At 36.4% G+C, this 22,821-nt stretch overlaps 2 protein-coding genes across 3 annotated transcripts; one reads left to right on the top strand and one right to left on the bottom strand.

The window, feature by feature from the left end:
• Positions 1 to 828: 828 nt before the first annotated feature.
• On the bottom strand, positions 829 to 9,883 carry LOC140161381 (large ribosomal subunit protein uL6-like). The gene is given in 7 exon segments (XM_072184892.1): positions 829 to 1,079; positions 2,556 to 2,654; positions 2,657 to 2,768; positions 3,632 to 3,772; positions 3,775 to 3,839; positions 4,153 to 4,203; positions 9,820 to 9,883. Coding segments are annotated over 6 exon segments (573 nt in total). The 5' UTR covers positions 4,199 to 4,203; positions 9,820 to 9,883; the 3' UTR covers positions 829 to 969.
• Positions 9,884 to 10,111: 228 nt separating this feature from the next.
• On the top strand, positions 10,112 to 21,924 carry LOC140161380 (protein YIPF5-like). 2 transcript variants are annotated; one of them, XM_072184891.1, is made up of 6 exons: positions 10,112 to 10,466; positions 14,126 to 14,277; positions 14,996 to 15,030; positions 15,877 to 15,987; positions 17,613 to 17,794; positions 20,477 to 21,924. In XM_072184891.1, the coding sequence occupies exons 1-6, from the start codon at positions 10,267 to 10,269 to the stop codon at positions 20,637 to 20,639; spliced, it is 843 nt and encodes a 280-aa protein (XP_072040992.1). In that variant the 5' UTR covers positions 10,112 to 10,266; the 3' UTR covers positions 20,640 to 21,924. The 2 variants fall into 2 exon arrangements, with proteins under 2 accessions (XP_072040992.1, XP_072040991.1); XM_072184890.1 differs by having other exon boundaries at positions 14,120 to 14,277.
• Positions 21,925 to 22,821: the final 897 nt, after the last annotated feature.

The raw sequence follows: 22,821 nt of genomic DNA, 5'->3' as shown, positions 1-22,821 counted from the left end.
CAAGGTATATGGCGAGAATCCATGGGTTCTTTCAAAATTACACTGGAAGAATCCAAACCGATTCTCACACTTGGCTGCAAATTTCTCACCCTGGTGGCTAAACCACACTAAATGAGCCATTGCCTTACGTGTACTGTAAGCAGGTCATGCGAAGCAACGATGTATCAAAACTGAAGTGATTTGAAATTACACTGTTGTTAGAGCAATAGAATCGGCTCCAACCGTCCGGAACTGGCAGGGGCATACCTACCAACCCTAAAACCTCACAAATAGGGACAAATGGGAGAAAAAACAGGGACATTCCTGAATTTCCTAACTATAGTCACATTTTTGCAAAAACAGGGGCACATTGTAAAATTGCTCTCTTTCATGCTTTTTGTTTCAGTAAAAATAAGGACAATCCCTATTAAATAGGGACAGTTGGCAGGCATCCCTTACTATTCCCTGCACTTAAGGTGGTACTACACCACCTGATAAATTTGTGACTATTTTTGCATTTTCTAAAAAATAATAACACACTGGTAATAAAATTTATGTATATTATAGGGGCAAGGAATCCAGTTACTAAACTGGAATTTCAGTGACACAAGACAAGTGGTACATTATTTATGATAAGAAAAGAGGTACCCCTAGAATGTACATTTCTTAACATATAATTATAATGAACCACTTGTCTTGAATCACTGAAATTTTAGTGAAGTAATTGGATAACTTTTGTTACCAGTGTGTAGTTATTTTTTGAGAAAAATGCAAAATTAGTTACATAATTTATCAAGGGGTATAGTACCACCTTAACACACATCAGACCAATCAGACTCGGGAGAGTACTTATTTACCATCAGCAGTTATTTTATTTGACCATGGCAGATTTGAGTATTGTTGTTAAGTTTCTTTGCAACATATCCATGTTTAAAGTCTCTTTTCTTTATTTCTGTTGAAAGTATGATGGATGTTTAAACAAGTGGTGGTTTACTGGGCATCTGGGTCTGCAACTGTTGTCTTCTCTGATACATAGATCCCATCTAAGAACTTCCTGATGTCCTTGTTCTTCACTTTGACAGACTGTTGAATCAGGGCAGCTGTAAAATGAACAGAAATAAAGAAAATTCATTAGTAACAAAACTTGTTCCTACTATCGACAATTCTCACAGTACAGGTACACAACATCCTATGGTCCTATCAGGCTGTTAATTCATTGAATTGTAATTTGATTGAATTTGGAAATAGGTTTCTTTTGTCTGAACTTGGAAATAGGTTTATTTGCAGCCATATTGGATAAAATTAAAATATGATTAACTCCCCCATATCTGGCTGTGTGCAACAAAGATGAAATTAAATTTGAATTTTGGACATTAGTACTCCTTTTAAAATAGAGATAGCAAGGTCCCAGCTGGTAGGTTCAAAATCTAGAACAAATTTGAGGGAAAGAACCAGGGACGAAGCCAGGATTTATTTTGGGGACTGATTTTGAGAAAGTGGACCTTTTCCCAAAATTTTGACCAAAAAAACCCAAAAAAAAACCATATTACACTGGCAAAGTGCATCTTTTTGGCCTCTGCACACACAGTATTTGTTCCATTCAGTGGGTGCACCTCCCCCTAAACCTAAACATTGTGGCTTTGCATCAGGATACCACAAACTCAGTGATACGGATCTTTATGACAAACACAGCCAAAAAAATGCATTTAAAGGAACATGATGTTGACATCAAAACTGCTTCAAAAATTTATGAAAATTTATGAATAATTTTTATTTTTAGATCCATTTTAAATGTTTATGAATAAAATATAAATTTGCATCATTATGGATATTTATTAGTGCGTTCTGCAATTTTTTTCATGCTAAATGACTGTAATCCCTCCATGAACATGGCATATAATTATCATTATGTTACAGTCCAACCTCTTTGGTGATGAATAGATAAGTGATACATATTATTCTGCATTGAATTTGTATTGAAATTGGACTACAGGTTTCTTCATATGTGGTGATAAAACATGTAAAAGATCACATGTGACATGATCAAGGGGAATGAGTCACATGTCGACCCTGGTCGAAAATGAGTTTTACACACATTTCTAAAGAGGACATTTAGAGCTTTTAGAAACTCGTGTTGATACGACTTTTCTTTGTGAAGTTACGTTTATGTTTATCAATCGATGAAAACAATATAAAACAAAAGAATTTTAACACTTTCTTTGCCAAAATCAATATTAGCGACATCCCACTCATTTCCCTTGATCGTGTCACATATTTCAACACAACAAAATGGAATGATGTCTGTACAATGTCAGAGCATGAAAATGTTCATGGCATTGAAAACACAATTTTATTTGCAGATCATTTTTAGCTGGATAATGGAGAAATCTGAATAAAAGAGGTCCAGATAAGGAAGGTTGGATTGTACAAATACTGCACAGTATGCATTGCAAAAACTGCACAATTTTGATGTCAAAATTGTGCATTATTTTGTTTACAATTTGTAGAATTTTGCTATGCAGTACCAGCTAAAATATGCTGTGTTCATGAGTGAAAACTCTGATACCAAAACTCACCTGATTGTGACACCCTCTCGATGCTGTTGCCCTGGATGATGAACTCGTCCTTCAGTTTACCCGAGGAGGTGCACTCGACACCTGGCAACATCCTCACTCACGGATGAACTTCTCGCCCAAGAAATTCCTGATTTCCACCAGTTGGTTCTCCTCGCTGATAGCGATGTTGATGGGGAAATGGGCATAGACAGCTCTCATCTTGTACAAGAAACCCTGCATGAAGAAAGAAACATGAAGTATAATATTGCACAAGCACAGCACTTTAAGACTTTACATAGTAGACAAAGCGGAAGTTAAAGTCAGAAGCAGTTAAAACATTTCTAAAACTTGCGTTCTATTATACATTATCAACAATATGTGGGAACCCTACTGATATTACTATTAGAACTTTGGGAAAATCCATCCTTGTGTATATACTATTCCACAAGCACAGCACTAAAGACTTTACACTGTAGACAAAGCGGGAAGTTCAGGTCAGAAGCAGTTGAAACGTTTCTAAAACTTGCTTAACTATATAAAAAGCTACATTTAATATACAATGTGGGATATTAGAACTTTGGGAAAATCCAGAGTTTTTCGGAACTAGAGATAGATGCTGTTGGTGGCGTCTGCAGGCCAGATGAAGGGGGCTATACACGGCTACCTGTACATGTATAGACCCGTGACGTTACGCAGACGTCACGGGTCTATTAGATCTGTCGATTAAATGCACTTTTTGGCCCAGATCTATGCTGTTTCGTATATTTATCAGCGTTTCCAACCCTTTTGAAACCATTCTTAAGGCATTCCATGCGCTACAATGTCAAAATTGTGGCTACATCATAGATATCTCGGGTATCTCAGAGCATTACCTGGATTTTCCATATGAGGTGTTCCATCAAAGCTTTTGTCGTGTGCTGCCACCTAGCGGTGGTTCTGGGAACGTTGCGTCCAGCCAGTGTTAACTCTAATCAATCCCCTATCTGGAATGTGTTTTGGAACCATCTTAGCAAACAAAAAAGTTCTGCTTGGTTTATCCTGCAAAGGGGATTACCTTTCAACCCCTGCAAATATTTAAATAATGAAACAACACTTACCAAAGTGACTCCCTTGATCATGTTCTGGATGTGAGAGCACACAGTACGCACAGCAGCAAGCTCCTTTCTGTTGCCAAACCATTTGTCTACTCTGAGGGTCTTTTTGCCTTCTTTCTTGAGTACAATGCTCATGTGACGGAAGTTGCTTGAACCAATTTGCCTCTTGGTCCAGTCACTGTAACAACACGGGCTCGTACTTTGACATCCACTGTTGGGGTTAACAAAGTAAACAAATAAACTGTAACTATAGATGGCAATGATTTGAATTGTTGAAGCTAATTTGCAATGGTTTATTCACAAACCATGGAAACAATTCAAGTGCTACACACTGTGTACAAATTATTGCAACCTCTTTACATTTCTAAATTTTTATTTCAAATTATAATTTATACTAGTTGATTATAGGACAGAGGTTGGCAAGAAAGATGGCTTTGAATTTGCAATTTCACTACTTTAATGTCACTGCTATCGTAACAAACTCTTTTAATTTCATAGTCACAATCTGTTTATTTTTTTCTTACCATTCTCTGGGATGGCAACAGTACTTGAACTGATAATGGTCCTCATGGTGGCTGCAGAAATAAGAGAAACAGGCATTTAATTATTGAAATTAAGCATTTTAGCTAGTTACGTATAAAAGTTGCATACATTACAATTTACAGTGCCCCATAGGCAGGGACTGTCTTTTGGAGAACTGTTTTGAGCATTTACAATATAATGTAAGGTGAAAAACTTTTGTCAACCAAGGAGAGCTAAAAATCACTCTCCTAATCTCCTATATCAAATTTAATGAGAGCAGCAAAGAGTGATTACTCTCGCTCTCCTCAAAAGGCAGTCCCTGCATAGGCCATGTGTTTTAATTTCCTTCTGAGGAAATTTACTGTAAACACAATGTAGTCCTACGCAGATCAAATCTATTTATAAGGGATGCCACCCTTACCATAGACAACAGCTCTTACCATAGACAACAGCACCATGAACAGTGAGGGAATTATTGATTACATATATTCTACCCCACGACTAAAGACAAACTGCTGAAATCAACTGCCTGGTATACTTGGATCAGCTCGGGAATTGTTAGGCTTTTATCACCACGCTGAAAAGAAGAACCACGTTAAGACTGATATGGTTGACTGGTCTGGTCTATATTGTGCGTATTAAATCAAGTAGACAAAGTATAGGACTTGGATCCATCGATTGATGTCGGTAAATCCATCAATCGTTGATTTTCATCATTATGCCCGGGCTGTAGTATTTTGCATGCATGCCCATCTTATCAGACTGCGACCAGTCATGCCCATCTAAGTACCAAGACAAAAAGTAAAAATAAATTCAGCTTCTAACTAAAGAGCCTTTGGCAAAGATCCTTCACAGTTTTTATCCCACCTTGTACGTTTGTGTAATTCATGACTGCGCAGGACATTTAGCGGTATTGCATCGCAATTCGCGATTTAATCATAGCCAATTGCGACAGAATTTTATAAAAAATTTTGCAATGTACATCGTACGATGCAATTTTCACAAACTTCAAAGTTTACACACAATTAACTGAACGGTTACATTTATTTTATAACGAGATGGTATCATGGTACTAAGGCAGGCTAAGACACACCAGGAGTGGAATTTCGCGGGAGTCTGAGAGTCGACTCTCGCAGAGACTCCCGTAAAATCCTATTGTGAGAGTCCATGTGGACTCTCGCTGGAAATGATCGGATCAGCGAACTTACGTTTAAGTTCAACACGCCTTAAAACTCAAAGCCTGCAAAATATAAAGGAAAAGTCGCCAAAGATGCAATGACATATATGGAAGTGAGAGTATGATGACACATATATTAAAAACTTAACTTTGTTAGTTTATTTGTTAGTTTGTTTGTTTGAATGCATTTTACGTAGGCCTACATATAATACCTTTTGGACTCCCGCAAGATTGTACAACGAGAATCCATTTACGGGAATCCATGGACTCTCGCAAAACTCTCTTGCGAGAATCCACTTGGACTCCTGTGGCACTTTACGAAATTCCACCCCTGCACACCTAAGCAAAACTTGTCGCTGATCCCCGATTGATCGAGTAACCCCCATGGCAACAAACAAGCCGACCATCCATGACCATGAACCGACCGTCAAATGGGAACCGTGCCGATTTGCGCTATTCCTCACAGTTTCATAGATCATTTAACATGTAATCTCCAAACATGTGAAATGTGATTCTATGAACCAACTTTGCACAACCCACCATTCGCAGGTAGCGTAGCGGCCAAGTACTCACTTCAAGTACATGTAGTCACCGGGATGAGACAATTTGTGTACATCCATATGGCGAGTGTGGAGATACCATTAAAGTCATTAAACAGGGGTTATCTTTCATAATTATGTGCAATATAATATTTTATGTTTTTCTTATGCTTATTTCTTGTTATAATGTATTTTAATAACTTTTATGTGTAAGGCCCTTCACACTTGATTATTACTTTCCTGTTTACCCCCCGCGTCCAAAATTGAAAATCTCAAAATAATTAGTCATTTTATTTTTATTTCCAATTTTCTCCTTTAAAATAACTTTCAACTACTTCTACTTGACATTTTCTGACTTTAATAATATCAACAATAATGATAAATGAACAAAGAGTACAACTCCACCTTCACTTATTTATAAAATCAAATATTGTTGTGAAATAATTAAATGCCCGCCCTTGTCAAAACGAGTCGATAGTTGCTTGTTATAGTTCAAACCAAATAAAGAAAATAAAAGATAATTAATAATTAATAATTAAAAGTCACCTCGTCCCTTTTTCAAAATCTTAAACAGGAAACTAATAATCAAGTGCGAATGGCCTAATAATAGTAAATAATTTTGATGTTTTAAAATTGTAAAAAATAACGCAATTGGGCTATTTGCCACGAAGTTATTTTGAATAAATATGAAATGAAAATGAAATCCATATCAAAAGGATGCACTTGTCTCTTTTTACAACTTAGCTAGGAATAAATACCAGACTTATCTCAAGTGGAGGTCACTTCAAATCATCCACAAATCACATGATTTAAGAATACAGGAAACATTCCTACACCATGTTAACTTGGGACAAAGATTAAGTGATCTTACTCGAGATGAGTATGGTATTTATTGCTAGTTGTTAATGTAAAAAGAGACACATAGCAGCCGACAAGTGCATCGTTTTGATATGGATGTACACATTTAACCTCCATTACTGTCGTGGTCAAGGTTGTAAAAATATTAGGGGCTGGCATTTTCTTCGGAAGGGGGGTCCCAAATATATACTGGCAGGTCAACAGTTTTTGGAAAGAAAAATAGCAGGGGGGTCATAAAATGTTTGATAACCAAAATGTATGGAGTCACAAGATTACCACAGGCACAGATAGTGTTATTTTATTTAAAAAGACTGATTTCAATACACTTTTAGCCTGTTTAAGCCTAAGGGGTACGGTGTATGGCTGTATGCAGTGGTGGGGTCATAAAATTTGTTGCTGAAATAGGGGTGGGAGGTTACAATTTTATTGATGCCGACTTATAGTATTTTAATTTGGGAGTACCCCACTTCCCAAGGAAATGCCAGCCCTCTTAAGCCACACATAATTGGGGTCAATATTGGGTTTTACTTTGTATTCAAAGATGTAAAATAATGCTGAAAAAATTTCAGGATGTTTACAATAACAAGCTTTTTGCACATGGAGAAATCTGGTAAAAACTGATTTAATACTGCCCAACACTCCTTGATTGCGTAGCAAAGGTAGAAGTAGATTTTTGATATAGAATGAAAATTATGTAATCACAGAAAGTTCATTGAAATTGTTGATGAGATTTAAGCGACATGACGATCACCGTCACGGCACACACACACATGACCATGTTATGCCCTGCAGCTGCGCGCACAAACAAACTTGTCCCATTGGCACTGTACAACTCAAAGAATAAAGGAGCTGTGGTAGCTGTGTGGCACCATTTACATGTGAATTATATTATGCCAAACAACCACAGAAGCTAGCCAGATCAACCAGCATAAATAGCGCCCCTCATTAAAATGACATCACATGACATTCCATGCACCTCTGCATTGGCTCACTGCATACAAAATTGTCAAAACTGAAAACATGCAAGTTTCATTCTTCTAGAACTCGAGTTAAAAATTAAACTGGGGGTCCAGGTATTTTGAATCTAGTAGATGAAAGTTTATTGTAAATGCCTGTGTGTGAATTTGTGCTGCCCAGTCCCATCTTCATGTTGCCCGGAAGCAATATGCGCAAGGATTTCCCCCCTAAATTTTCAGATCCCATGCATGTGTTGGTCACTTCTGTGCATGTGATGAGTGCATGCATTCAGTGCCAAGCTAATTTGCACAGTTGTGTTAGTAGTTTGTATGTGCTGTGCCTGCGTCACACGATTGATCGCCGAATGAAGTGCTGATGCGAATCAATTTGACAATTAGCCAATCAGAACCCGACTAACTTGTTTATACCATAAACTGGGGCTGGGCCAAAATAAAATCTGCGAAGGAATTAAATTTTTTTCCTTCGCAGATTTTATTGTGGCAATTCCTTCGCAGATTTTATTTTGGAAATTTCTTCTTCTTCTTCTTCTTGGTTGAGTCGGTAGATACAGATTATTAGCTGCAGTTCACCAACTTTTTGGGTCATGGTCGCGGATATATGGTGCGTGTCTGACGGTGTCTCTATCTAATTGTTCTGTTTGGTTGCACTGTTGAGCCGGTTCTTGAAGCTGTCAATTGTGCTTGCCTTGATTGTTTCTTCTCCTGTTACGTTCCACTCCCTAATTGATCTTGGAAAGTAGCTGTACTTGGGAGTGTGCTTGTACATGTATGTGTTGAGTCTTGCATAAATTGGTTTATAATTGCTGCTGTTCTTCTTCCTGGTTCTTGTTTCTTTTATTAGCTCCATATGGTCGTTCTTGTTTATGCCCACCATGTTGTTTGTTATCTTACATCATTGGCCATTGCTAGTCTTGCTTGCTTCCTTCTATCAGTGTCTATCTTCCAATAAATCCCATCCTAACTCCTGTATCATCTTGTAGGTATGCTAGGTGAATTTAAATTTGCCATCAAACTGCATCATTTTATATATCAAATTAAAGCCCTTGAGTAAACAAAGCCAAAACTGAAAACCATTTTTTCATAGCACTTTCCGTAGCAAAGTTACATCTTGTCACAGATTGACTTTCATCAAAAAGTTTCAGCTAGCAAAATTCCCCAAAACGGCATTTCGGGGGTGTTTCTATATCTTAGTCTCATTATGATAGCAGCTTTTTTTAATGGAAATGCTATCCAAATCCCTCTAAAATTCCATGTGCGGGTGACTTATCACCATAAGAAATCATATATTTGGGTCAAGTGAAGTATAGAAAACATATTTATGTAGGTTTCTTTCTTCGGGCACTTGTTTTAAATTTCTATGTAAAAATGCATTGACATTGTCGGCGAATTTGACTGACTAGCAAATGTGTTAACTAAGGTTTGCCTGGGTTACCTACATCTTGGTCACACTACTTCTTTGCTTTAAGTCCCCCATGCAAAATCTGGCAGCCTTAAGGTCCGTTCATACTACCACCGCATTTGCGATGCGTTGCTTTGCGATGTCGATATATCGATTACTTTTGCCGCAACTCAACGCAACTCGTCGCATTTCCCAGTTAAAATGTATTTAACTTTATTGCGATATCGCAATGCAGTACTTGCAGTATGATGCAGTGCGACAACGCATCGCAAATGCGGTGGTAGTATGAACGAACCTTTACGCTGCACGGCTTCAAGTTGATTTCTTCGCAGATTTTATTTTGGGGCCCCAGTTAAAAATTTATGGCGTAAATTGCAGAAGATAATTCTAATATTCTAACACATTAAAGAGCATGAATAGTATGAATTCCTTTATGTGAGGATTGAAAAGAGCAGGAGTAGGCCATCAAGTGTCGGGCTAGCGCTAAAAAATAGTAGGCGACATGCATGCATGATTGGATGCATGTATGATAAATACGGGAAAGTAAAGTTCTTGTAAGTAGATTTTGTGTTAGCTGTGTAGGACTCAAACAGGCATATTGACGAACAAAATGCTTCAGATTCAATACTTCAATCTTTGATTTATGTTGCCAATTCGTAAACTTTGACAGATGACACACGTCAACTGAAATAAAATAGGATTTTTCCCTCATTTCTCACCGTAACTCTCGCCTATTCAGAGCCTGACCCGAAAAGGAAGTGCAACGGAATTGTGGGATATAAAGTTTGACCCATTAGTATGAACGCCCAGCTTTACAGAAAAAGAATATCTTGGATTTCCCTTTAAATATAATTTGAAAAATAAAAAGTTCGAAATTATCATACTTATTTTTGTTTTAAATACATTACTTCACTATAAACAATAATTCATCCATAATTCTTGCAAATTTTTAGAATAACAGAAATTGAGCTGTTAGTTTTCATTATTCTAGGGGGTCAAAGACGTGTCGCGAATTTGACAGTGATGTTGTTTTATTTTTAGGCCGCTATAATAAGAGCATAAATTCACAGAAATATATCTCGGAAGACCTACTCATCGCAGATTATAGTAAAGTTAAGTGTTTTTAACACATTTTCCCATCCTCGATTCAGAAACTTATCGAAAACATGTCTGGTACGTATAGTTCTGACCCGTATGGGTACAGCCAAAACCAGCAACAACAAGGCCAAGGGCAAGCCTATGGTGGAGGTGAACAAGACGATCAAGGTTTTTTCCAAAGTAACTACTCGGGGTGGGAAGATCAACAGCAAGAGCAGCAGCAGGGTTTTGAAGGAGGAGCACAAGATCAGTACGGTTATGGGCAAAGGTTAGTTGTGATTCGCTAATTCAATTATAAAAAAATAATCATGTTTATATCAACATTGAACAACATTCAGAACATTGTCTTGAACAATTTCATGAATGACAATCCGGGGGGGGGGCACTCTCAGTCTCACACAAAAGTGCTACCCACCAGCGTCCAACCACCTCTGAACCAGTTTCCTTCCCCGTAATCATGGCGCAGTGCAGTCCATTCAATCAAATGTTGTCATCAACCTATTTGATCGTAGTGCATTTGATTAGTTTTATGTGTGTGACGAACTGTCGCGGTTGATGCAATCATGCTTTTGTTGAATGCATTTGAGTAGTCCGTCATATTTACGGGATGATACGTCACATGCACAACCTCTATAAGTTTAAATTAATGTATCATTCATTTGTTTGTACTACAAAATAAAATATATTACGGTACAAAAAAAACCAAGGAACTTATAGTTTTTACGTTGTCCTCTATCAAGCTGAGCGCTGTCCATCATATTAAGACCATGTAGTACCATACGGGGAATTGTTGAAATCATATTACACAGTCATGACAGTACAGAACTGAACTCGTCATCTGCGGGTTGGAATCCCTCACAGTCTCCAAAAGCGTTGTACTGTGCTTTAGACTGTCATTCATTACTTATATCAGATTACGCATGCAAAATTTGGTCTACTTGCCTAGAAAGGACAAATTTAGCAAAATTTAATCACATGCACATCCCGACAGAGGTGGAAAAAATGCAACATTTCCTGGGAATATAAAAAGTGTTGTTCAATATTTTTTCCGCTAAGGGGGGTGTCTGAGGGGGATGTGCCCCCCTGAGAAGTGGAAGAATTTTCAAAAATGGACCTTAATTTGACGCCATTTGGTGCTATATTTCCACTCTTTTGAGAGAAAAAAAATTGCTGTTTAATTGAGTTCTATCAATTTGATTTACTTCAAATTATTTCCGTAGCAAACCAAAAAATTTCAGACTGAATATAATCGTGGGCCCAATTAATTAGAAAAGTTGCTCATTTTTCTCTGAAACATCCAGGTAAAAACTGGAACCATTGTGGCAGGGGCGTAGCCAGCTTTCTTGGTCAGGGGGGGCAAAATAAAATTTTGTCGGCACAGACGCGAAAAAAAAATTGCAGTTGCATCATACAATACATAGAGACTGTATGTCTTGAGCTTCCCGAAAAAGGGCCTTATTGGGATGATGTGGCGAGCGTGAAAAAAATGGTATTTTACACTATTTTCGCCCATTATCCAGCTAAAAAGGGCTTTATTGTTACAATGTGCGCGCGTAGCGTGGAAAAATTTTGTATTTTACACTATTTTGGCCCTGAATTTTGCTAGTCTTTTCCTTTGCCCTCCTGATTTTCTCTTTCATTTTTTGTCAGAGGGGCACTTTTTCTTTCATTTTTTTGTCAGGGGGCACTACATGTAAGTGATGCATACATGTAGCAATCACTTAGGATTTGGAATATTTATTAGCCATAAAAGCTCCCGTTTCAGAAAACAGACTTCTTAAAATTTTCCAGTACAGATAACTTCAAAACCTTGTTCCTTTTTTCTTCTACATGTACTGTACATGGTTGAAGCTTTTATGTCCCGCAATCTTCAGATGATAGCAGTATGGCACTGTGAGTAGGAGATTGAGCTTTAATCATGAGCTAGCCAATTACTTGACACATTCATGACATTGACCTGGCCCACTTTCATACATTTATACATTGCTAAAAATGTATTGCATTCGTTGACATAGCCATGGGTGCAGACTGCTAAAAATGTATTGCATTTGGTGGTGGCATAGTCAGGGGGCTTCATAGGGTGCAGAGTGCTATAAAAAAATATAAATGATACCGGTATAATTTGATTTTGATGCGAGACAAATGTTTTGGGTTTTTATTCTTTAAAAATACATATCAATGGGTAGTTTTATAATCACTGCAAATAAAAACCCACTAATTATAATATAAAATAAATATATGTATATCGTCCCTCCCCTTACCAATTTTTAGAGATTTTCAAATATTTTTGGGTTCTCATTCTTTAAAAATACATATCATTGGGTAGTTTTATAATCACTGCAAATAAAAAAACCTACTATTAGACAAAGTAAAATAAATAGGTATATCGTCCCTGCCCGCAGTGTCCGAAATAAGAAAAATATGGAGGTTGTCCCGAGGACAACTAAAACATAGATTCTGCTTGTCCTCAAAACATTTTGGTTGTCCCCAAAATGTGTCATACTTTTGAAGGTAAAATATAGTGGTTGTCCAGGGGATAAGTACATTGCTCAATATGGTTGTCCCCAGTGATTTTTGGACAAGAGGACAAGAGGATAAGTGCTTATTTCAAACACTGCCTGCCCGCATCGATTTTTGGAGATTTTCAAATATTTTTATATTTATTTTATGATCCTTGCTTTGTTTCTAAAATAGTTGTGATGATGAAAAGACATGTTAAGAAGTTCTTGGTTATCACATTGCAAATAACACTTTCTTCAAGGCAGGGGTAGGGCTTTGGGGAAATAACAAAAATATTAGGCTTCCTCATTTTTATGTGTTGACAAAGCCTTTGCAAAATGCAATTTTACACAGAAATGAATTGTAAATTTGTAACAAATTAACAAATAATAAGGACCTCTCTCACCAAATATTGAGAAAGTCTGTGTATAATAGAGTGCTATAAATCTTTTATTGACTTCTGCAGGTCTTGGGTAGGAATCAAAATAATAGTACATTGTCAAGAAGAGATTAGCATCCCCTGTGCAGGTTTTGTGATAACTCAGATTGAAACCCATTTTTAATTTAAAGCACCCTCACTCACACTAAATTTTTGCTGTAGAGGGGGAGTTTCATCAAGTCATGTGATGATGGTTACCCTCTGGGTCACATGACTAGGTTTTTAACGCTTTGTGATGAAATCCCATGGATGTGGGATGAAATTATCAAGTATAATGTACATGCAAGTCAAATATATTTGTTGAGAGAACTGTTTAAAATCTCTGTTTATCAGTATGGGAAGCTTTATACTTTATAGCACATGCGCTTTGCACAATTATGAAAACTACACAATTGTATTCATTGCCAATATTCCCATGCTTGTTATTAGCACCTGATCCTACACAAATAGATTTTCAGTTTCAGTTTCAGCCTCCCCAAAAGGAGAGTTTTATTACATTGTAAATATAGGCCACCGGCCCTTTTCACATCTATAAAATCAATGATTACAATATTTACCAATTATAGAAACACATACAAACAAAGTCAGTCATTTTTTTCAATACTGTATCTGGTAAGCAGTGCATAATGGCATACTATGATTTATGCTCATATAGTTGCTTGATATTCTTTCACATGCTCATGCAGCTACATCAACAAGCAAAACATCCAAGTGAAAAAGGCAAACTTATTAGCATCTGGTGATAGCTTTATTCACAATTTCACTTACTACTCGCATTGCCTCATAAATCTAGTGCTGCAAAAACAAAGTCTATTAAACACTGCATATTATTTATAAATGTATCATGGAGAAATACCCGCTGTATCATAGGAATACCACATTTGTGTTGAAATGAATTTATATAAATATAATGATTGGATGGAATTTGATAAGATTTCAAGTTACATCATGTGTTAAAAGACTGTTTTATTTGTGTGTTTTAGTTCTAGCCAATATGGTGGTGGATATGACTATTCCAAACCCCAGTATGGCAGCCCAGGGTCACCCTACACAGGTCAAATAATGACCCCTGACCCAGTGACAGGAGCAGATACAACAGGATACACAGATAGCTTTGATGATGAACCACCATTACTTGAAGGTATAAACCTTTTAATAATAATTGTCCTATTTATACTTCCCCTCCTATACCGATGCATTATTACTTGCACAGCTGCCACCTAGTAGTTTTCCATTATTTTGTACTGATTTCAAGTCAGTTTTATTTTACTGAAGAATATTGGAAAAATACTGAAAGGTACTAAAACTGCTTAAGAATACAATACTCTCATGGAAGTGTAATCCGCACCAGCATCCATCTTGTGTGTATAATATTATTATTAATGGACCTCGTGATTTGATGTCATCATAATATTTGAAAAGTGTTTGAAGGTTGCTGTAAATTATTGCCTTAAAATCACAAGTCAAGATACTGTATTCTCCCTAATTTAGGTGTTGCATTTACCAAAAGAGGCGCTTATTAGATGATCTCATCTCATCTCATGAGATTGTAAAATGACCTCTAATTAGTGCCCCTTTTGGTAAATGCAATACAGTATCTTGACTTGTGTTTGGTTCACCTCAAGTTTGGTAGTGATGTCAATGCTCTTTCGCGGTTGCGCAGCAAGCGTGCTGACAAACCGCCTCTGTACATCTGTGTACACTCAGAGCATTTAACTTTATGCGCGCGATTTTATACTGCAGCAAGCAATATACGCACATACGTCACTACCAAACTTGAGATGAATCAAATTATAGCTATTAGTAATGGTATAATCACTTCACATTATTACCGTATGATATTTTTGTTTTGATTCCAGAATTAGGAATCAACTTTGAACACATTTACCAAAAGGTGAGTAGAATAGAAGGCTATTTTCCAGTTTCAGACAATGTCCTTTTGAATACTGTAAAATTACTTTTTTGTGAGAGATTAAATAGAGTGAAAGATTCGCAAAATTGAAATACACACAAATTTTATGACAGTGACAATGTCCATAACTTACGGCAGATTGCTATTAAATGATTCACTTCTTAATTAAGATCCTCATATATCATTCTCATCAAATGGGACAGTGTTTCACACCAGTATCAGTGTCTGTCACATGTGACTTTTTAAGTCATGTGATTCTTAATAAAAGCTGCTGCCACCCCAAGAGATTAATATCAAGGGTAGGATTATGGTTAGAGTTGGGCTCTAGGGCTAAGGTTTGGTGAGGGTTAGGTTTCTTGATTGTCGATTGTCTTAATTTGTCAAAAAAATTAATGATTTATCCTTGCTCTTTTGTGTGCTACAACCAAAGAAATTAGACTCAGACTCAAAATTGCCTCATGTGTAAATGCTATGGTAATTCTGCCATTTTGGTTTATCGCTTATGGAGGGCAAATAGTGTACCTTGCATTGGTTATTTATTGGCTAAAGCCCAAAATCAATGGAACAGTAATTTTTATCTTGAAGCATAAGCTTCAAAAAGGGTTAACATGCAGCGTTTAGAACATATTTTTGGCTCAACACATTACATGCAGAATGCAAGCAACAATTCACTTTGAATCAATGTTTACTGGGCGCATAGCATAATAATCCAGAGGTATGTTATCCCCCCTTGAGTGACACACAAACATGGCGGAGTTGTTATTGACTCTTTCCTTCAGCCTCATTTGTCAACACATATGTTAATAAAAAGTGATTGATGTTTTTCAGACAATGACAGTGTTAAATCCATTGAGAGAGACAGATCCAGCTTGCATTCATGACTGTGACCTGGCAGGACCCTTGGTATTTGCATTAGCTTTTGGGGGTACTTTATTATTGGTAAGTATGAGAACAAGTTCATGATTTCAAGTGCTAAAAATGCAAAAATGGACCCAATCAAGAAATGAAACAAACTGCAATTCGATCCATGAGGTTGTTATTCTTCTGAGATCTGTGTGTGATATTCATACATGACAGTAACCAAATTGTGATGCGATCAAGCAAAATGAATCTGATGTCGATCAAAATCAAAATTCAGTTTTCAATCTCATTATACGAGCCATTCTCAGGGCTTTATTTTGCTGAAAACCCCATTATAATTAGACTTATAGTTCCAGAGATATGACCATTTTAGTGTTGCTCAGAACAATAAAATACAGAGGAAGTTGAATACTATTATTGATTATATCTTAAAAGCAATATTCCGGACATGCGACTCATGCTTGATCGCATCACAATTAGTGTCACTCATATACATGTACCTTTTAAAGACAATTCACTTACTTGTGCCAGGTCCACAAAGTGAAGACAACAACAAGATCTTTCATTATTTATGATTTTAAATTTTTGGTCACAACTTCAACATTCATAGGGAGACTGACATCCCAAGTTAAAATTAGTGCCAATTTGGACACTTGACCTCAATACTTTGGTGATATTTGGTTTACTCTGATTATATATATGGCTTTCTTCACATCCTTCTCAAAATATTTTGATACATGTTTGTAACTTTAATGTGTTGCCAGTCTCCCAATGAAAGTCAAAAGTTTAGGTATGTCCAAGACTCTGTACACAGGACGATCTTACCATTTCCGATGTTATCTCGGGATCAATGCAAAAAGTATCTTAATCAACATCGGAAACATTACGTTTTGTTACCTGGAGAGGTTTGATCATTTCTCACCTCCTTTTTCAACCAAATCGACGGTAATAACTCTTGTAGTGAGGGATCAACATTTAACCACAAATTGCCTCAGGCAAAACTCACTTCCTGGGAACTAAATACCACACAAGGTCATTTTTATGTAACTCATTGACCATTTGTGTTATATATACTGCCAATAGCTATATGATATCCATGTGATCTGGTCAACTCATTGACATGTACCAAGCTCAGGAGGGAATTCAATTTTTGATCAATTCTCTCCAGGTAGTGAAACGTAATGAAGGTAAGATTGCTCCGGTTAGGAGTTGACAAAACATCTGTTTTGGACTGGACTCTGTACACCAGACGATCTTACCATTTCCGATGTTGATTAAGATACTTCTTGCATCGATCCCCGAGATGCAAGTAGTATCTTAATCATCATCGGAAACTGTAAGATCGCTTCGCTCTGGCGAGGAGTCTACAAAACATTTCTGGTTCGGACTATTTTGTGTTGACTTGAGATCAAAAGTTTAAAATCTTAATTATGATGTCTCCCAAACAGATGAACTTTCATCATTTTGTCGCCGGCAGAGATAGACTCGGAATTTTGCATCTGACACCATCCTTGAAGGGCATGGCAAGCTTAAAGGATGCTGTGCTTAAGGTAACCCTTATCAGCAAGAGAGTGTGACGCACATGTGAGACACAACATTCCAAGTTTATCTCTGCCACTGATAAAACATTTTTCACATTTAGGCTTATCAACCCTGTTCACTTTAAGTTATTTCCTTTCTATTGTGTTTTATTCTACCCCCAGGCTGGTAAGGTTGGTTTTGGTTACATCTATGGCATCGGAGGCCTTGGTTGTATCTGTATGTGGATGCTGTTAAACTTAATGAGCATGACAGGTGTATCAGTAAGCTGTATTGTTAGTGTGCTTGGATATTGTCTTCTTCCAATGGTGTTTCTTAACTTCTTTGCTGCTGTTATGTCATTAGAGTAAGTATGCAGTTAGGGGTACTACAACCCTGCCCAATTTGTGCCTAGTTTTGCATTTTTCTCAAAAATGATAGCGCATTGGGGACCAGGCCCTCGAAATCCGCGGTAACGCGGCCGCGCCGTTCCCAGAAAAAAAAATTGAGGTCACAGAAAAAAAAAAAAAAAAAAAAAAAAAAAAAATCGTTTTTTTTTTTTTTTTTTTTTTTTTTTTAATTTTTTCTAAGTTTTTTTGAAATGTTTTCCTACACACCCACAAACCTTACTGCATGTATTCAAACCACCCAAGGCAACTAACCTTTAACATAACCCAAAACCCTTGCCCTTACCCCCAAAAGGGAATTAAGGTAGAAATTGATTTCACCTGAAAATGACAGAAAATCTGACCTATATTTTATGTTTTTAAATGCATTACATGAATGTGTTTATAACGTTTTAATTACTTTAAATTGGCCTCATTTCAATTTTCATGGAAATTGTTATTTTTATTGCTAACAAAATAAAGAGAAACCTTTCACATAATTTTGGAAATTTGAAAAAATTTCTAAAATTCTGGAAATACAAAAAAAAATATATTTAAGTGCAAAAGCTTTTTTCTTCTGGGTAAGAACCTTTTTTCTTACATGCAACAGCCTTTTTATTGCAGGGTAGAAATTTGATAAATAGGTCATCATATACAAAAATGCATGCATGGACCTATTTATCAAATTTCTAACCTGCAAGAAAAAGGTTGTTGCATGCAAGAAAAAAAATTTTACCCAGAAGAAAAAAGCTTATGCACTTAAATGTATTTTTTTTGTATTTTCAGAATTTTAAATTATTTTTTTAATTTCCAAAATTATGTGAAAGCTTTCTCCTTCCTATAATAAGCCATAAAAATAGCTATTTTGATGAGATGAGGCTAAATAAATTAATTGAAACTTTTCAATGCATTTAATAATACTAAACATGCTATATATACATGTAGGTCCGATTTTGGGTGAAATCAATTTCACCCCTAATTCTCTTTGGGGGTTGGGCAAGGGTGTTAAACTTAGTTGGGTTTGTACATTTATAGTAAGGTTTGTGAGATGGGTTAGAGTTTGTGTAAGGCCAAGAAAAACATGTTATTAAAATTTATGCTATAATTACTTGACCATGTCGGAAATGAATTCCACAAGATAATTCTGAAGATGAGGAAGTCCAACACTCAACTCTTGTTCATTGTTGTATTGTAGAGCATAAAATGTAGCGTATTTTACACATTACTCTTATCATACAATGCATTCTTCATGCAGATTAGTACCCCCCCCGGCTTAGGGGCCCCTCCCACATACCCGAAGAGGGGGTGTCAAAAAATTTATGAATCATCGTTGTTATATTGTGCATTAAATATATCAATTTCAGCCATGTAGGCCATGTTATTAGGCAAAGAAAAAACTTTGAAGAATGTCTCTCATGTACAAAAGTATAGGAAACTGAATATTTAAAACCACTTTTTTAGGATGAAGGAAGCTTTTTTTTTAATAACGTCTAAAAAAAGGGCAAGAATTACTTTAACATAGATATATGCATTTTTTATGTCACCAATGGCCTCTTTTGGGGTGCTAAATCTGCTAAAATCGCCTGGGCTCGACCCCTGCTTACTTTAAAAAGTCTAAAATCCATGAGTTTATTAGGCTTTTTGAGCCCCTGGACCCCAACCGTTAATTTCACAGAAAATTTAAAGCAACATAGTTTAAGTTCCCAGACAGGAAATATTTTTCCTATGCCGTGTTGGGGACAAGTAAGATATGTATATTATAGGGGCAAAGACTACAACTACTGCACTGGAAATTTTATTTCAGCATAGACATCAGTTGTGGAGTTACAGTCAGGGAAAAACAATATTTGATCAATAAATCAATAACTACTTGCTTTGAGTTGCTGAATTTTCAGAGCAGTAGTTGTAGTCCTTGCCCCTATAATATACATATCTTACTTGTCACCAATGTGCTATAATTTTTTCGAAAAATGCAAAAATTGGCCAGTGGTGTAGTGTAGTACCCCCTTAAGTTTTTGAATTCTGTAAGGTTAGATATTCCTGTATAGTCCCTTAAATGTACATTTTACAACAGTCCTTGTTCATAGAAATACAGAAAGAATATCCAAACAGGACATGGTTTGGGCATAGACATCAGTTTAGGATCAGAGACCCAAAAACATGCAGGGTGTAAATCGTATTAAGCACAATATTATTAAAATGACATACAATATTTGAAACTATTCAAAAAAAAAAAACAAAAAAAAACTAATGGTATAAAGAAATAATAGGTCTTGAAAATGAAACGACAGACTAAGCCGACATCATGTGTATTCAAATTTATTGTAATTTTTAAAATAGTCAGTTGTATGAGAAATAAAATGAATATTTACAAATTTCCAAAACTTGATCCGTTTAGATCCCAATTATTAACCAGTTGGTAAGATACAAAATTGTGCTCTTGCATATATTTGAAATCAAAATGCAATTATGAAGGTGTTGCATTGTTGATATTGTCAATGATAATTATAAGAACATCCTGCATCTAAACTAGCTCTCTGATACACTCTATGTTACTGTAATATGACCTTATACCTGCAAATGTCTGCTTTCTATTTCTAATCCATGAACTCAACAATGTAATATATTAATAAAGTTGTATTTCCTTCTCTTTTCCCTTACAGAGGTATATTTGGTACAGTGATCTCCTTACTAGCCATAGGATGGTGTAGCCTATCAGCATCTAAGCTATTTGTAACAGCACTCGCTATGGATGCCCAACAACTCTTAGTGGCCTACCCCTGTGCATTACTCTATGGAGTGTTTGCTCTTCTCTCTGTCTTCTAAATTCCCTCATTTGATACCTCCCTAAGACATTTTGTGAATACAGGAGTCATTTCCTCCTAACAAGTATGTATATTATTTATCAGTGAAGGTATCACTCGTATAATATATGCACATGTTCTGCATGGAGAACATAATGTAAAATGTGACATGACTTGTGGAAGACATGCGCCAATAACCATGTGTAGCTGTTGAAGACCAGTCTGGACATCATAGAGATTTGTGGAGTAAAAGAGTCACTACCACCAGAGGTTACAGATTGTAATGCTGCGAGGCTAGTGTATGAGAAAAGCTACATTTGTAGACTTATTTTTTCAGAATTTTTGTTGCGTATATTGGCCTGATTTTGCCTTCATTTTGCCATTAAAACATGAAATGAATACAAAATAATGGTAGTCCAAAGGTGTGGGCCCAAATGTTGTGTGAATTTACACAATAAACTTACAAGCAGAATAAAAATGATCTCGCACATATATAATTATGCAGTGCCGCTGATTGATTGTTCACCCGGGGGGGTCACTGTCACACAAAAGTGCCTCCCACCCATGTCCGAACACCTCTGAAATGCAGCCTTAATGGCGAATTTTCACATAACCAAATTGCACCCCTTAATGGTGAAACACATGCAAAATCCTACCCTAAATGGCGTAGCACATGCAAAAACCATACCCTAAATGGCGCATCAACTGAGAAATATCTATATTGATACCCTAAGTGGCGTAAAGAGGGAATTGAGCTAATTTGATACCCAAGGTGTCTTTTTGATGTTGCAGACATAGAGATACTGAAGAAAACATGCACAAAAGTAACAAGAATCAATTAAAAAGTGGTGATTTTTATTAAATTAGTGCAAACTCACTCAAACAATAATATTACTAACCCTAAACGTCTAAGGATTTGGCTGAAAAAGGACCCCTAAATGGTGATGCCTTCTGAAAAAGTACCCCTTTTTCAAAAAGACGTAGACGACGCTGTGTGGTGAAAAACATACCCTTTTAGACGTTTTTCTTGGACACAGGTGCGTAGCAAGTCAAGTAGTGAGTGCCCCCCAGTTTTTTCACATGATCTCCGGATAGTCGGCAATAGTTGAGCCCCTTCCAGTTGGCAAATGTTGATGGGGAGTGTGAAAAGGAATTCTGCTTGAGATTGTATCAAGGTGTAATTAATCTGTTTGAACAAAATGTCTATGCCCATGTGATTGCCAAAGAGAGGTCTATTCAATTGAATTGACAACTAAATTCAGTTTGCAAAATGCTTTGTAATGACCTGCAAGTTTGACTCTACCGTAATATCTCGGGGGTGTCATAATTTCTCAAGGGTTTCAACACTATTATCAACACACTGAAGTATACTTGCCTGTTACCAAATTATACAGAGTCAGGGATTACATGTACCACAACAATTTTATACAATTGTCCCAATCAATGTTACATCTATGGTGTAAATCTAAATGTAAAACACGACTTACAGGTGTTTGACCCCATTGACAGTCTCATCCTGCCACTTTACCCATCAAAATTGAGATTTTGGCATCTGAAAAAGTTAACACGTAGCTTGGAATCAGATTGTTTGGTGCCTCACCATTATATAAACAAACATTGGACCACCACATTTAAGTGGACATGGTATGTAAAATATATCAGATTGACAATATAACTATTAATAGAATTGTAAGTGATCAGATTACCACTTGTGTCTGGAGCCAACAATTGGCATCTACAGGAAGAAATCGAGGGTTGACAAACAGAAGGCCTTAACTCACTTTTGGCCATTTTGAGATTTTGGTACCAAAATAATCTGTAATACCCACAGATTCTTAAAATCCTAAGCCTTAACTCAATTCAACTTTCTATTGCATCTATAGCACAATAATACTTGGTCACATCTCAATGCAAAATATTATTTTTACTCATTTTTCTCAAAGAGGCACTTTTTGAGTTAAGGCCTTCTGTTTGTCAACCCTCGAAATGTCTTGTAATTTAGAACCTGCAGTTCTTTGTTATTTCAAATGCTTTTATATCAAATGTAGACAAACCCAATGTGATCTAATCCAGAGTAAACTTCTATAAAACGATTTTGTCAACTGTGATAACATTACTTTTTGATAACATGAGATGGTCATGTTTAGCCAAGACTTGAGACCAGACTTGAAATTTGCTCTCTCTCTTTCTAAGACTCTCAAAAT

Source organism: Amphiura filiformis, chromosome 9 (genome assembly GCF_039555335.1).
Source record: "Amphiura filiformis chromosome 9, Afil_fr2py, whole genome shotgun sequence".
NCBI lineage: Eukaryota > Metazoa > Echinodermata > Ophiuroidea > Amphilepidida > Amphiuridae > Amphiura > Amphiura filiformis.
Note: the sequence above shows the minus strand (reverse complement) of the source record. Positions and strands in the feature narration are given on the sequence as shown.

Coding starts and splice junctions, on each gene's coding strand:
- LOC140161380 (XM_072184890.1), top strand. CDS start 10,267: ATGTCTGGTACGTATAGTTCTGACCCGTATGGGTACAGCCAAAACCAG. Junction 14,278..14,995: donor TGAACCACCATTACTTGAAG/GTATAAACCTTT, acceptor TTTTGATTCCAG/AATTAGGAATCAACTTTGAA. Junction 17,795..20,476: donor GCTGCTGTTATGTCATTAGA/GTAAGTATGCAG, acceptor TTTCCCTTACAG/AGGTATATTTGGTACAGTGA.